Genomic DNA, 15,108 nt, shown 5'->3' with positions numbered 1-15,108 from the left:
CGCTTTCAGGATCAGAGCGACGCTGTCCGCGCTCGGCGACGATGGGCTTTTGGGCGATGGCTCCGGAGCGCGCGCGGCTCTTCTCCTGGGCTCTCGCTCTGCTCGCCACGCTCGCCACGCTGCTGGCCGTCTTGCTCGCCCGCTTGGTGCTCGACCAGTACTGGAAATACAGGGAGCTGAAGCACATCCCGGGGATCCGTCCCTGGTACCCGCTGCTGGGCAATGCGCTGCTCCTTGACCGCGATCGGAAAGGTAAAGGCGCCCTCTTCCTCCCTCTCCTCCGGGCAGCTGATGCGCGCAAGCAGCGCAAAAAGGCAGCGCTGTGAACCAGGAAACCCGCGCCGCGCTATCTTAATCTCCCACTCTGAGGTTCTGCCTTTTCTTTTGCTCTTTATTTCAATAAGGATTTCCGACCGACACGTACGTGAGTCATTTCCTTTTGTGCAATGTCTGTTTACCGCAGTTGTGTGAGTGTATGCGTGAATTGAAAAAGGCAAGCAAGCAGGTTGATTTTTATTTTTAAAAAGCACAACTGTCAATTAATTTATTATCGAATAAAATACTGTATCTTCAGTTGTTCCAGATGAAACAGAAAAGTGGGGGGGGGGGGCAGGTCACCCCCAAGGGGAAAAAAAAATCTCAAAAAATAAGGAGGAAATAAAAGAGAAGGATGAAACTCTCATGTGATTGAAGATGAGGCAGCATCAGGAGGTGTTGGTGGGTGGCATAAAACGAGTTTGGAAGTTTTCCTGAATGCTCTGTTTAGGATCCTTGGTGGTTCCCCAAAGAGCTAAAATGTTAGATTTAAAGAAATCCTGAAGCCTAAAGTAAACATGCTAATGAGGAAGCACTCAGAACTCCATTATATATAGGCAAATCATACTGGAGCCAATTATCTTCTATAGGATGAAGTCCATATTTTGTAGCATGCTTAATCAGCTCTGGTGATATTGGAAGTAATTATCCTCCACATCCCAACCAAATCTAATAGGCTGCCTGAAACCTGTTTAAGGCATGTTGGAAACATCTCAAAAGGTTGCCCCTTCTCCATTACAGTACTCAATTTTCATGCCACTATGTCAGTGGTTGCCAGCCTTTTTGGACCCATGGGCACATTTGCCGAATGGAGAGATTATTGTGGGCACCACCTCCGTGCCACCCCCTATTTTATCGGCTACAGCAGAATCCTTTCAAATTTCATGGGGGGGGGGGGAGAGAGAGAAGGGGACCTTGTGGTACCAGGAAGGGCTTTGTGGGTACATGGCCACCCACAGGCACCACATTGACAACCTCTGCTCTCCCTGTTGATTTGTATTCACAGCTGCATGTTTGGGCCGAGCTATAGGCAAGCTACAAGATAGTGTGGCATGACCCATAGGAGTTGAACTGCAAAACTTTTAGATATCTCTTGAACAATCAGTTTATGGCATTTGCATGCCCTTCATGAAACTGTATATCCCCAGGGCAGTCACAATATGAAACTATGACAAAACACAATGGCATAATTAAAACTCCGCAAAAAGGACAGTAAACATAATTGCAGCAAGAAACTACAGCAGTTTCCTGTCCTACTTAGATTTTCTACACATGATTATTATTATTATTTTTTAAAAAACCAAACAAACAGGAATGAATCAGTTAAGAAGAGCATTTGAACAGGATCTTCAGGTATTTCCAACACAAGGTGTCATTGTCAGGAGGCTTTTTATCAACAATGCTAAGTCAAGGGTTAAGTCAAGGGAAACACGTTTGTGCTGCTCTGCCTGCTCCCAAGACTGCAACATCTTGGCTTGTATCAAGAGCAAGGTTGGCTTTGCAATGTAACTGGAAGCTCTTGAGCTCTCCCCTCAAATGTTCTCCCAATATGTTACGAGGTTGGAGGACAGAGCCAAGTAACCCAGTGCAATGTTAGAATGGGGCCCACTACCCATTAATCATGTGGAATCATCCCTTTGTATGGAACCACTCATAAATGGGGATCATTTATACAGTCAAAATGAATTCTAAGCAAATGTAAACTATAGTCTTAGACTTGCACATAATTGTTCTCTTTGAATATCAGGAGGTGGGAGGCTGGAATCTGCACCTCATCTCTTGCAATCTTAATTTGGGTAGAGGGGTCTCCTGCTATGTAACTATTAATCTTAGCTTAGAGTGGGTGCTGTTCTCATGATAACAAGTAGCATGGATGTGGGATCATTCACTTTCTCATTTTCAAACTGCATGCATGTTTTTTCCAGGTGCCTTTTCTCAGGTGATACGTTCCACTGAAGTGTTGCGGAATATCCCACTGTTACTCCTTTGGGTAGGGCCATTGCCCTTTTTAGTATTATATCATCCAGATACTGTAGAGGTGAGTCTCCCATTGTTACTCTTCATAGCAGGGCAGGAGAAGTCTCTCCCACCCCCCTTCACCCAGGGTTGCATTTGCGGGGATTAAACTGTCAATGGGTACATGTCAGCAGTGGGTGGGGCCAGTGGTGGAGGAAGCCGCTCAGGCGCTGGCGGACGAAGGTGGAGGTGGGGGGAGTGGGCCACACCGGGTGCCATTAGGGGAAGGGGTGCCATCGCGGCCGCTCCCCAGGTCACGCACCGCGCCCTCCCGGGATACACAACTCATGCCGTGCAACCCCGGGATGCATGCTGTACCCCCGCGTGCGGTGTGCCACACCCCTGCTCTGTGTGCCACGCCCCCATGGGTGGTGCGCCATGCCCCCGGGACATGCACCACGCCCCCGCAGGCAGTGTGCCACGCCCCCGGGACACGCGCCAGCCACGCCCCCACCTGTTCTCCGCTCTGGGGGCTGCAGCATGTAGCTCCGCCACTGTGCTCGGGCTCCTGGGGTGGCACGCCCAGGGGCAGGGTGAGCCACCCATAGGGGCAGGGTGCACCATGGAGGATCTGGAGTCTGCCTGCCTTATCCCACTCAGCTGCCCTACAGCGAGGGGGAGGCAGCGGGTGGACTGTTTGGGCAGCGCGGAGCCTGCACGCGCCAAGCCACCGTGTCTCTCCCAGGAGAGACGTGTGGCTTGGGTGTGCTGCAGGCCCCGCAGTGAGTGCCACCCGGCATTTTGTCACCCCCCTCAGTGGTGACAGCCGCGGCAGCCCACACCCACCGAACCCCCTTCCTCTGCTGGAATGGGTGGTGAATAGGGCCAAAGTGTCTGCTAAAACTGTAGAAACACCCACCCACACGTTTCCTCACACACATCATCCATCACCTTGGCTATCTTACCTTAGTGCACTGCAAGTTGTGTAGCGGTATTCTAGGTTGACCCTTGGCATTATTATGTCATAAAAGACTTTTGCGAGAAAAATCCTAGATCTGTCACGTGCACACCTTGGATTACTGCACGGAGAGAGAGAAAATAGGGGAAGAATGTTGACATTCATCTGGTGACCTGGTATAATCTGAGGAGACAACAAAATGGTGATAGATGGAGCTGTACACATTGCTCAGTGTATCCAAGTAAAGTTCATTTTCAGCCTGGTACTATCAACACAATCCTGTGAAAATTTCCTCAGAAATAGGTTCCATTGAGTCTCATGGGGCTTTATTGCTAGTGTGTGTTTTGCAAATCTATGCACACTTATCTGGGAGAAAGCTCCATTAGTCTCATAGGAACTTAACTTGCATCCCTGATGCAGATTAGAGAATGTAGTTTCTGATTTCAGGATTTGTCATACCTCGGGGCATAATCAACATCGGAATATAAAGATAAAGCAAACCTGCCTTGCAAGCCACTTTAGTCAAGCCCACTAAATCACTAAGTCACTTTGAACTCAAATAGAATCTATTTCAGATAGCTGACTTACTTTGAAGGACAAATTGAACAGATAGCATAGAAGGGCAAAGTCAATAATTTATGCCCTTCTCTTCTGTTGGCAGGTTGTATTGAGTAGCTCTAAGCATATTACGAAATCCGATCCCTACAAGTTTTTGCATCCTTGGCTGGGCACAGGACTTCTAACAAGGTAAATCAAAAACAACCCAGAACATGGGTGAGGCAGTGTACCCTTTTGTCACGCCTTGTGTAGGTGGAGTGTGTGGCACTGATTGAGCTATTAGTCCTGTTCTGAAGGCCTGCCCCACACATTTAATGAATGTATGAAGGTGGAAGCCAGACTGAGATCATAGGCCATACCCCCAACATCCCACTGATTGTGTGAAAAGGGTCTCTCCCTACAGAGGTATTTATTGCAGATGGGAGGCCCCTTTCAGATGCTCTGCTGATTGTGTGGAGAAAATGGTCAGTTTGGGGTGAGGAAGAATGGAGTGACTGGAAACCTGAACAAGAGCACTGCAATATTGTATGGCTGGTTCTGCTTGAAGACATTACATGCATTTTGTTTTGAAATTTGTGTAGAGAAAAATAATATTTAAGTCTTTGTTTTGCAGCACTGGAAGCAAATGGCGGTCCCGAAGGAAAATGTTAACGCCCACTTTCCATTTCACCGTCTTAGATGATTTTCTTGAAGTGATGAATGAACAAGCCAATATCCTTGTTCAGAAACTTGAAAAGCATGTGGACAAGGAGCCATTTGATTGTTTTTTATACATCACATTGTGCGCCCTTGATGTAATCTGTGGTAAATGCAGTTGCTGCTGTCAAAGTGTTGCAGTGAATGAGGTTTAAAGATCCTTGCTCATTTGTTGGGCGAATGGACATTTTTGTGAGATCTGACCAGAAGAGTTGTTCACCTTGCAATAACATTTCGCTTCCTAAATTGGGCACATTTACATAATACAAATAGCTTGTTATCCATTTAAATGCTGATTGAATAATCCAGTGGAGAACAGGGATTTAAAATATACACTGATGGAGTTGGAAAATAAAATAACAGACTGTGATCAGTTTGAATAATTGTTGATTTGCCATCGGTCTGAATACAGGTCATGATTGGGACACAAACACACAATACTATGGGAGGAAATGAGAAGTTCTGGATACAGTTACTGTAGTAGTGGTGCTGTGTTAGTACAAGACACACTTGACAATGAACTGACCAGTGGTAGAGTGCAGCAGGTCTTGGGTTCAAATCCTGGCTGGGAAACACCCTGGCTCTGAAACTTGGAAAACCATTGGAAGTCAGTATGACTCGATATATGGTTGCTCCCTGTGTTCATTTTATGTCTCACTCTTTGGTTTGTAGGCAAATGATTCTCTAATTGATTTCTTTCTCTCCTGTTCCTAGAAACAGCTATGGGCAAGAACATAGGAGCACAACACAATAAGGATTCCGAGTATGTCCAAGCTGTCTACAGGTAGGTGTCAATGTGATGATCTATTCCAGCAGCAGGAAATAGAGATGGTAGTTGGACTCTAGCCACATTTCGAGGGCTGCAGCTCCCCCCCCCCCCGCTTCAATGGAGCCTTGGTCCGCAAATACTAGGAGAAAAAGTCTCTTTCCCTTCCATGATGCAGACAACCTTCAGCTTTAACTTGACTGTCTGCATGATAAGCCTTCAAAGGAAATGATTTTAGAATGTTGTATTATTTTTTTACTGTTGTTAGCCGCTCTGAGCTTGGCTTCGGCTGGGGAGGGCGGGATATAAATTTATTATTATTATTATTATTATTATTATTATTATTATTATTATTGTCTGCTTTGTATGAGCTTCCTCTCTGCACCTCTTTTCTGGAGGTGGGTTGCAGAAACTGGGCCTCTCTGTGGGTTGAATGCTGATGTAGAAGCCACATTAACCCTGCAGGCGATAGGGGCATGGCATATCTGTTTCACATGTAAACTATTTTTCTCTGCCTCTTTACATGACAGCCTAGTTGCAAGAAATCTGGGCTCTTTGCTGTACTTTGCAGCACTTTTCTAGAAAGCGTTGTTGCTTGTTACCCTAGGATGACCGATCTGATTCATAAAAGACAGAGGTCTCCTTGGTTCTGGTCTGACCTTTTGTACCTCATGTTCCGACAAGGAAGAGAACATCACAGGACCCTGAAGATACTTCATAACTTTACTGATAATGTAAGCTGTTGCATTTTCTCTTTATGCATGATGTTTCATAGACACCAATATCAAAGTGATTTCTGCTAATATTCACAATTGTGGCTCTCCCAACTCAAACGTCCTGTTCAGGGCGTGTTCACAGGGTGTATGTGAGGCCTCCCATTTTATCTTCACCACATGCCTGTAAGGTAGGCTCTGCTAAGAAACCGATTTCTCCCTAGTGGTTTTTTTCCCAATTCAGAATGCTGGTAAGATTTCAGCTTAAAATCACTGTCTCTGTGAGGAGTTGTCACTTAGAATTATTTTGTTACATGGGATAAAATGACCTTCGTAGATTTACCCAGTCAGGCGTCCATTTTCACGCAGTGCATTTACATCCAGACAGCTTTTACAGAGATATTGGAAATGCCTTGTATCCTGATTTTATGTATATTTACCCAGAAGTAAGTTTTGCCCATGGCAGTGTCCATAGGGCGCTTTAGACAAGTTGGGTGCAATTGGATATATTCCTCTTTTTCCTTGTCAGCACAATGTACTTCGCTAGGTCCAGGGTGCAACAGAGATAGCTTATCACTTTATATGACACTGCAGGGAGTACACACATTGGATTATGCAACCTGATAAATGATTGACTTTTGTTTTGTTTTGACTGTCTAAGGTTATTGCAGAAAAAGCTCATGAACTAAAAATTCAAGAGCAGCATAAAAGTGAGGTTGTTGGCAATGGTGAGCAAAGCAAGCGCAAAGTCAGGAGAGCTTTCCTTGATATGCTTCTGAATGCCACTGATGATGATGGGAATAAGATGAACTACCTGGACATTCGAGAGGAAGTGGATACATTCATGTTTGAGGTACAGAATGCCCTGTATAAGAGTGCTGGTTGTTCTCCCCTATTTAAAGGATCACAACAAACTAATGTATGTGAAGGTCTTTGAACAAAGACAAGACGTTAAGGGTCTTTCTATCAGATGACTTGGTAGTTTGGTGGTCATCCATCTGTCTTGGGAGACATTGGAGGTGTGTCCCTTTGAGGGTGAAGTCAAACTGTTGGAAGGTCGCAGAGTCTGTGGTGGCTGTAGAGACTGATACGGGAGAGACATATTTTGTTGCAGCTGGGGCACATGAAGGCATTTGGTTGTGCTGCTGCAGATGCACCATGGTGTTTCTTCTCTCTATGCTTCTCCCAGTGGTCATTCCTCCTCTGGTCACTGCTGTGGTTGAACAACCTGTCTGTCTTGGACGTGTGAAACCAACCACCTGTCTCCTTGATCCTTGCCCATCCTGGCTAATAAAAGCAAGCTGGGAAGGGCTGGGCGATGGGCTCTGCGGGGTGGTGAATGCTTCCCTCTGTGAGGGAACATTCCCAGATCCGCTGAAAGAGGCGGTCATTAAACCGCTTCTTAAAAAACCATCTTTAGACCCGGCCAGTATGGCCAACTATCGCCCAGTCTCAAATCTTCCATTCTTGGGCAAGGTGATTGAGCGCGTGGTTGCTGAACAACTCCAGGCACGCCTGGAGGATGTGGACCATTTGGATCCCTTCCAATCGGGATTCAGGCCTCATCATGGGACTGAAACTGCCTTGGTCGCGCTGGTTGATGATCTCCGGTGAGCTAGGGACAAAGGTGAGAGTTGTTTCCTAGTTCTGCTGGATCTCTCAGCGGCCTTTGATACGATCGACCACAACATCCTTCTGGACCGTCTAGAGGGGCTGGGAGCTGGGGGCACTGTTATACAGTGGTTTCGCTCCTTCCTCCTGGGCCGTGTTCAGAAAGTGGTGGTGGGGAATGAGTGTTCAGACCCCTGGGACCTCACTTGTGGGGTGCCTCAGGGTTCCACCCTCTCCCCCATGCTTTTTAACATCTATATGAAGCCGCTGGGAGAGATCATCAGGGGGTTTGGACTGGGTGTCCATCAATATGCAGATGATACCCAGCTCTACCTCTCTTTCAAATCAGAACCAGCGAAGGTGGTGAAGGTCCTGTGTGAGTGCCTGGAGGCGGTTGGAGGATGGATGGTGGCTAATGGATTGAAGTTGAATCCTGACAAGACAGAAGTACTGTTTTGGGGGGACAGGGGGCGGGCTGGTGTGGAGGACTCCCTGGTCCTGAATGGGGTAACTTTGCCCCTGAAGGACCAGGTGCGCAGCCTGGGAGTCATTTTGGACTCACAGCTGTCCATGGAGGCGCAGGTCAATTCTGTATCCAGGGCAGCTGTCTACCAACTCCACCTGGTACGCAGGCTGAGACCCTACCTGCCCGCTGACTGTCTCGCCAGAGTGGTGCATGCTCTAGTTATCTCCCGCTTGGACTACTGCAATGCACTCTACGTGGGGCTACCTTTGAAGGTGACTTGGAAACTACAACTAATCCAGAATGCGGCAGCTAGACTGGTGACTGGGGGCGGCCGCTGAGACCACATAACACCGGTCTTGAAAGACCTACATTGGCTCCCAGTACGTTTCCGAGCACAATTCAAAGTGCTGGTGTTGACCTTTAAAGTCCTAAATGGCCTTGGCCCAGTATACCTGAAGGAGCGTCTCCACCCCCATCGTTCTGCCCGGACGCTGAGGTCCAGCGCTGAGGGCCTTCTGGCGGTTCCCTCATTGTGAGAAGCAAAGCTACAGGGAACCAGGCAGAGGGCCTTCTCGGTAGTGGTGCCCGCCCTGTGGAACGCCCTCCCATCAGATGTCAAAGTGATAAACAACTACCTGACATTCAGAAGACATCTTAAGGCAGCCCTGTTCAGGGAAGTTTTTAATGTGCGATATTTTAGTGTATTTTTGGTTTCTATGGAAGCCGCCCAGAGTGGCTGGGGAAACCCAGCCAGATGGGCGGGGTACAAATAATAAATTATTATTATTATTATTATTATTATTATTATTATTATTATTAGTCTCCAGGCACTGCAGTCATCTGCAAGAGCAGATATTGCCAGCCTTCATGCCATGTTTGCAGATGTCTTTGTTGTGCAGAGTTGGTCTGCCAACGCAGAGGCAGATTTAGGGGAGCGTAGCTGGTTTGGTTGCAACTCTCACACAGTTGCCAGACAGATTGTTAATGGTAGTTCATTGAATATAAACTGTGACTTTATCCACTGGTAAAAAATTAGCAGTATTGTTGTGTATTTGCCCTCTGGTGGTTATAAAGGCACTGAAGCATGCTTGCTTATTTACTAATTATTCAATTCCATTTATGAAGTCCTTCCTTTAAAATATCTTGGAACTGTTTAACAATACAAACAATTTAAAAACATCACATATAAAACAGTTACAAATCCATATGTAGACCGGGATCAATGATCCCCACTTAAAATGCTTGTTGAGAAAGGAAGGTCTTCACTGGGCACCCACAAAACAAGAGGCATCTGCCTGTTGTCTTGCGGGAGGCCGCTCCAAAGGGATTTATTGTTCTTTAAGACCTGGGAAGTTGGGGTGAGTTACAATGGAGTAATCAGCAACAAAGGAAGCATGCTTTTATACAACAAATTGTTTTTGTATGAAATTTTCTATTGTTAATTTTTATGACATTTTCTGGAATTGTGTGAAAGCAGGAAAGGCAGGATATAAATAGAATGAAGTAGCACCTTAGAAGCAAAGCTTCAGTTTATATGTCTGTCTTATTGCTAGATAGGATCATTAGCTGTTCAAACAAGATCTTTTCAGATTATGGGAGTGACTCAGGAGTGTCATTTTGCCTTTGGCATGTGGGAAGTGACCAGGCCTGGCAGATTCCCTGGCACCTGGTATTCCCAATATACTTTAAATTTTGAAAGCCTTACTATTGTGTATGGGACTGGTGTCTTTCAATTTTGGATTTGAACTAGCTTGTTCGGGCCCTAGACTGGACCATCACTATAATGCTTAAGAATTCTATTTTTTGTGAGAACATGTTAGACCTCTTAAATTCTTTCTTCCAAGGGTCATGATACTACCACTGCTGCCATGAACTGGTGTATTTACTTGCTTGCAAGTCATCCAGAAGCCCAAAGGAAGGTTCACCATGAATTAGATGAAATTTTTGGTAAGTCTTTCTTTCCTGTGGGTATAAGCCTGGGTAAGTTTAGAATGCAGGGCTACTTCTAGGTAAGTGCTCATGAGTATCACCTGACTCCTCTAATGCAGAGATGGGGACTCTCTGGCCTGTGGGCCTAATTTGGCCCAGCACAGACCCCAGTTAGGCCCATGAGGCTGTTTTTCCTCAAACCACATCCACCTGCTGCACGTTTGATGTCATATGTGAATGGAGTAGGTGAGGCTGTGGTTACAGAGGGAGCTTAAAGTGAGAATGACTGCTGGGATTGGTTGCCCTAAGAAGTTCCTAGAGAGCAATGCTGTCTACAGGGGGAAAATGTCTGCTTGCAGATGTAGTTTTTGAAACCATGCAGCGTCTGCAAACAGGCATCAAAGGAGATTTCTGTAATTGCCAATTGGTTGGTTGGGGGTTACAGCAAGATCCTGTGAACTTTGAATGGTGGGCAGCCCCACCAACTTTCAAAATTGATCTGTACTGAGAAGAGTAAGGGTCTGGTCCCCTGGTCAGTTCCTGTTCCCCACCACTGTTCTAAATCAGGTGGGGAACCAATGGTCCTGAAGACATTCCTGGACTCCCAACTTGCTTTAGCCTCAGCCAGAATGGCCAGTGCTTAGGAAAGATGGGATATATACTCCACTAACTTCTTCTGGAGGGCCACAGTCTCCCCATTCCAGCTCTCAGAAGACAGCTTTAAACAAGAAACCTCTCTGGTGGGGCCTACACTGACTTGGCTTACTCATCATTCTGCAGATAGAATCCATGATGCATATGATCCTGTCTATTCACCCAGTAATGGCCATCCATTGGTGTAGCTCTCTTAACCAGATCTCCTTGGGCAGCTCAGTTAGCCCAGCCTTGGTTAGCTCAGTTGTTTAGCATGACACTGGTAATGCCAAGATTGCAGGTTTGATCCCTGTATGGGACAGCTGCATATTCCTGCAATGCAGGGGTTTGAACTAGATGATCCTCAGGGTCTCTTTGAATTCTATGATCTATATAAGATGTGCTGTGGTCTTCACAGCTTCAGTGTCTGTTAGCAAAAAGGAAGTCTTGATGAGTCAGTGTATTGTTTTATCATAACCCATGGCTTAGGAAAGTGTGCTGACTTAAAGCTATCCAGGCTAACTTCCTGAGAATAAGCACAGAAATGAATTATGGAAGTAACTGATCTAGACCTAAAATTGCCCCCTGGTCCATCACCATGTAAAATAGCTGTAAGAACTTCAGTGTTAGGATGCATGTTTTGCTGGTTATAAATAACACAAGTTTGTCTCGCTGCCACTGGTTTTATAAGGGAACTCTGATCGTCATGTCACAATGGACGACATGAAGCAACTACGATATCTGGATTGTGTTATTAAAGAAGCTCTTCGCCTTTTCCCTTCTGTTCCACTTTTTGCTCGCAAACTGAGTGAAGAATGTTATATTAGTAAGTACTCCAAGTGGGTTTCTGGCTTGATGAGCTATGGCTATAAGCTCAGGGCTAATTTCATGAATATCTGCTCTTTTTTCGCAGGAGGATTCAGGGTACCAAAGGGGGTAGATGCCCTAATTCTGCCTTTTGCGCTGCATAGAGACCCTGATGTCTTCCCAGAGCCTGAGGAATTCAGACCCGAGCGGTTTTTCCCTGAGAACGCGGCTGGACGGCACCCATATGCATACGTGCCTTTCTCCGCTGGGCCTAGGAACTGTATTGGTACATATGAGAGTCAAAAATCTGTATCTGGAAAGGAAAAAAAGGGGTAATCAGTCAGTGGCAGGGAGTGTTTAAAGGGGAAGATTATTTAGACATTGGCATTAGGCATTTAAAGCAGTGTCATATCCATTTAAACAGTCTGGCTTCCTCCAAAGCATCCTAGGAGCTGTAGTTTAAGGGTGCTATGAGTTGTTTAGAGAATTCTGAGAATTGTAGCTCTGTGAGGGGAATCTACATCTCCCAATAACTCTCAGCATCCTTAACAAACTACAGTTCCCAGGATTCTTTGGGTGTGTGTGTGCCATGACTTGTTAACAGTATCATAGTGCTTTAAATGTATAGTGTGAATGTACCTCAGTCTAAAGTTATTTCTACATCAATATTATCAGTCCTTCCCTTCCAATTTTTCACTTACTCCTTCCAATGACTGCAATTCCACTGCCTCACCCTCTCTGTGTTTGTTTGGTGGTTTTGTATAATTACAGAAAAGTGTTTAAGGATTTAAAAATGAATCTGAGAACCTGACCTCAATGTCACATGACTCATGTTGAATAATAATAAATATGTATTATTGCTCTAGTTAATTGTATATTGTCATTGCTTTCCAATTCCTCTGCAGGTCAGCGCTTTGCACAGATGGAAGAAAAGACTATTTTAGCCACCATCCTACGGCGCTTCTCTGTTGAAAGTGCACAGCGACGTGATCAACTTGACCTTGTAGGAGAACTGATTCTTCGTCCTGATAAAGGCATCTGGATTCAGTTGAAAAAGAGAAAATAAGTTAAAATAAGAACCCTCAGGGAAATTCCTTACCACCTTGCATTAGAACTGTTTCAGACTGCCTAACCCTTCCTGGACTTCATTTTTTTAACCAAGATTGTGTTGTTGCTTATTACAGGCCAACAGCTGCACTTTAGAAGCAGATGATTATTCAAATGATGGGTTATTCCAATTGTCTTTGCAATTTGTAGGCTTCAGCCTAGGTTGCCACTAGCTGACTTTCCTTAATCCTAAAGAAGATGAGCAATACAGTGGTACCTCGGGTTATATACACTTCAGGTTACATACACTTCAGGTTAAAGACTCCGCTAAGCCAGAAATAGTACCTAGGGTTAAGAACTTTGCTTCAGGATGAGAACAGAAATTGTGCTCCTGCGGCGCGGCAGCAGCAGGAGGCCCCATTAGCTAAAGTGGTGCTTCAGATTAAGCTCAGTTTCAGGTTAAGACCAGACCTCCGGAACGAATTAAGTACTTAACCCGAGGTACCACTATATGCTTAATTTTTTTAAAAAAACCCTCATTCATTTCAACATTTAAAGACCTTGAATATATGAGAAAAATTAGACCTATGTTTTGTAAGCATACAGACAGGATGGAGGATCTGCTCCTGCTTAGCCTCTGGTTTGCCCCTGCCCAATTACATTATAAGGTCTCTTACAGTCTAGATCAAGTGTTATGTCCTATGGTGATTTTGCTTGAGGATGGTATCTAAGTAAATTGTTCAAAAAGCACACAAGACTTTACTTGAGCAATGTTTCCAATTGAATGTTAATGGATTTTACACATATGCATCGTTATACATAGTGGTCTGTTGTCCACCTCTCTCTCTCTCTCTCTCTCTCTCTCTCTCTCTCTCTCTCTCACACACACACACACACACACACAGACACACTTTTATTTTAGTGCAAGTGACCTGACCAAGAATGTCAGAAACATGGAGTGTTCCAGAAAAGAGACTGAACCTTTAATGCTAAGGGAATTAAGGTAGAAATGGCCAGTAGGCTAACGTGTTCATAAATGTATACACATATACATGCTGCATTATACAGCTATTACCCAGCTCTAGTTAACAGTTATTTACAAGTTTACATTGTGTGTCTGCTTCCATTTCTTACCCATTACTCGTTTTATTGCTGTTTGTTACCTGTGTAAATTCAACTGCTTTGCTGCCTACCTCCTGAACATTTCAAAAACAATCTGAAATCAGTTTAATAAAACTGAATATGACACTAAAAATAAATAAATACTGATGAAAACAGTGGAAATTGCCAGCGTTAAATTATGGAAATCATCTAGTGAATATGATCAGTTTTGTTGTTCTTGTTGCTTTCAGTCTGCAAACAATACAGAATTCATTACACCCCTCCCCCCATTTGCATTGTGTCCTTTGCACTGAAATGAAGGGGATGGAATAACATCATGACAGCGTAATTTATGTACATTACATAGTCACATAAATTATGCTTGTTACATAATTTTGCCACAGCAGATAGCACGGCGAATAAAAGGTTTTGGCAGAAGGCGAACTGCAGTAGAATGGAAACAGCCTTGCATTTGACAAAGATGGTTGAATGGAAAGCGATGCCTTCTTACAGTCCTACTTCCAAGACTTTTCCTCTAGAATGGGTTGAGGAGCCCTGGACCACATGGATGCCATTGGACTCCCAACTCCCATCTGTCCTAGATACCATCACTGGTGGTGATGGATGATGGGAGCAGCATTTGGAGGCAGTCTCTCCATCTTTGTTGTAGAAGATGACTAGCTTTACAATACTATCCTGTGACAGGGGTTGGGTTGTTCAGACTCCTATGTCTGGAGGTAAAAGTGGTCCCTGAGAATAAAGAAGCTGGTCATCCCTGAAATAGATGAGCGACACATTTATGCATTTTTTAAAAAAAATACCAGTGGGCAAGAGTCACTCAGTTTCTTTCTCTTTGGCATCTCTGCTTATAGCCTCTATTTTTGTTTCTCAAAAGGCTCCCACCTCAGAGGTGCCAGAACCAAGTTTCAGCTGAAAAAAAGCCTTGGTGCATAAGCAGGCTGATGTGGAGGGAGGTGATTCTGCAAAGAACTGAGCCAAAATTTAATCAATCATAAATCTGCCCATGCAAAACATGGGGACTGCTGAAGGAGCATCTCCACCTCCATCCTTCTACCCTGACACTGAGGTCCAGCGTCCTTCTGGCGGTTCCCTCATATGTGACTGTAACTGGAGGTGAAATAGTTAAACAGGTTACCCAATCAGCACCCAGGGGGGTGGAGTCAGAGGGACTATAAAACCAGCTCTGGGAGGGGCGAAGGGGGGGTCATTGGGAGTTGGGTGGTTGGTTGGAGTGGGAGTGAATTGGGATAGAGTCTGTGGGGAGGTTGAGTTTGTGTAGCGAAATAAACTGAGTCAGGAACAGTTAGGGGCTAGGAAGACAAGTAAATATCTGAGAGGTGGTTTAATGAGTGAGAGCAGGTAGTGGAAGTTATAGGTCTGGATAGGCAACCCCATGATTGTAATTGACTGATACCGTTTCTGAAACCACATGCTTGTTAAACTGCAATAAATAAACAGAAGTTTATGTTCCAATTTAACCCTGACTGGACTCAATATTGTACCAGGTAGGGCCTGGGTGGTGGCAGCTAGA

At 45.0% G+C, this 15,108-nt stretch overlaps 1 protein-coding gene across 1 annotated transcript; it reads left to right on the top strand.

Moving 5' to 3' along the window:
• LOC308485125 (cytochrome P450 4V2-like) lies at positions 1 to 15,055 on the top strand. Its single transcript, XM_081020534.1, has 11 exons — positions 1 to 252; positions 2,241 to 2,353; positions 3,891 to 3,976; positions 4,401 to 4,591; positions 5,198 to 5,267; positions 5,857 to 5,983; positions 6,624 to 6,815; positions 9,884 to 9,986; positions 11,293 to 11,427; positions 11,515 to 11,694; positions 12,314 to 15,055. The coding sequence occupies exons 1-11, from the start codon at positions 42 to 44 to the stop codon at positions 12,472 to 12,474; spliced, it is 1,569 nt and encodes a 522-aa protein (XP_080876660.1). The 5' UTR covers positions 1 to 41; the 3' UTR covers positions 12,475 to 15,055.
• The last annotated feature ends 53 nt before the right edge of the window (positions 15,056 to 15,108 follow it).

The sequence above is a fragment of the Podarcis pityusensis genome (assembly GCF_964106645.2).
Source record: "Podarcis pityusensis genome assembly, chromosome: 9".
Classification (NCBI taxonomy): domain Eukaryota; kingdom Metazoa; phylum Chordata; class Lepidosauria; order Squamata; family Lacertidae; genus Podarcis; species Podarcis pityusensis.
This window is presented reverse-complemented; position numbering and strand designations above follow the sequence as displayed.

Bases quoted from the DNA above. Each gene is read 5' to 3' on its own strand.
- LOC308485125 (XM_081020534.1), top strand. From the start codon at position 42: ATGGGCTTTTGGGCGATGGCTCCGGAGCGCGCGCGGCTCTTCTCCTGG. The intron at 253-2,240 runs GTAAAGGCGCCC...TGTTTTTTCCAG, and splicing joins CCTTGACCGCGATCGGAAAG to GTGCCTTTTCTCAGGTGATA. The intron at 11,695-12,313 runs GTACATATGAGA...ATTCCTCTGCAG, and splicing joins TGGGCCTAGGAACTGTATTG to GTCAGCGCTTTGCACAGATG.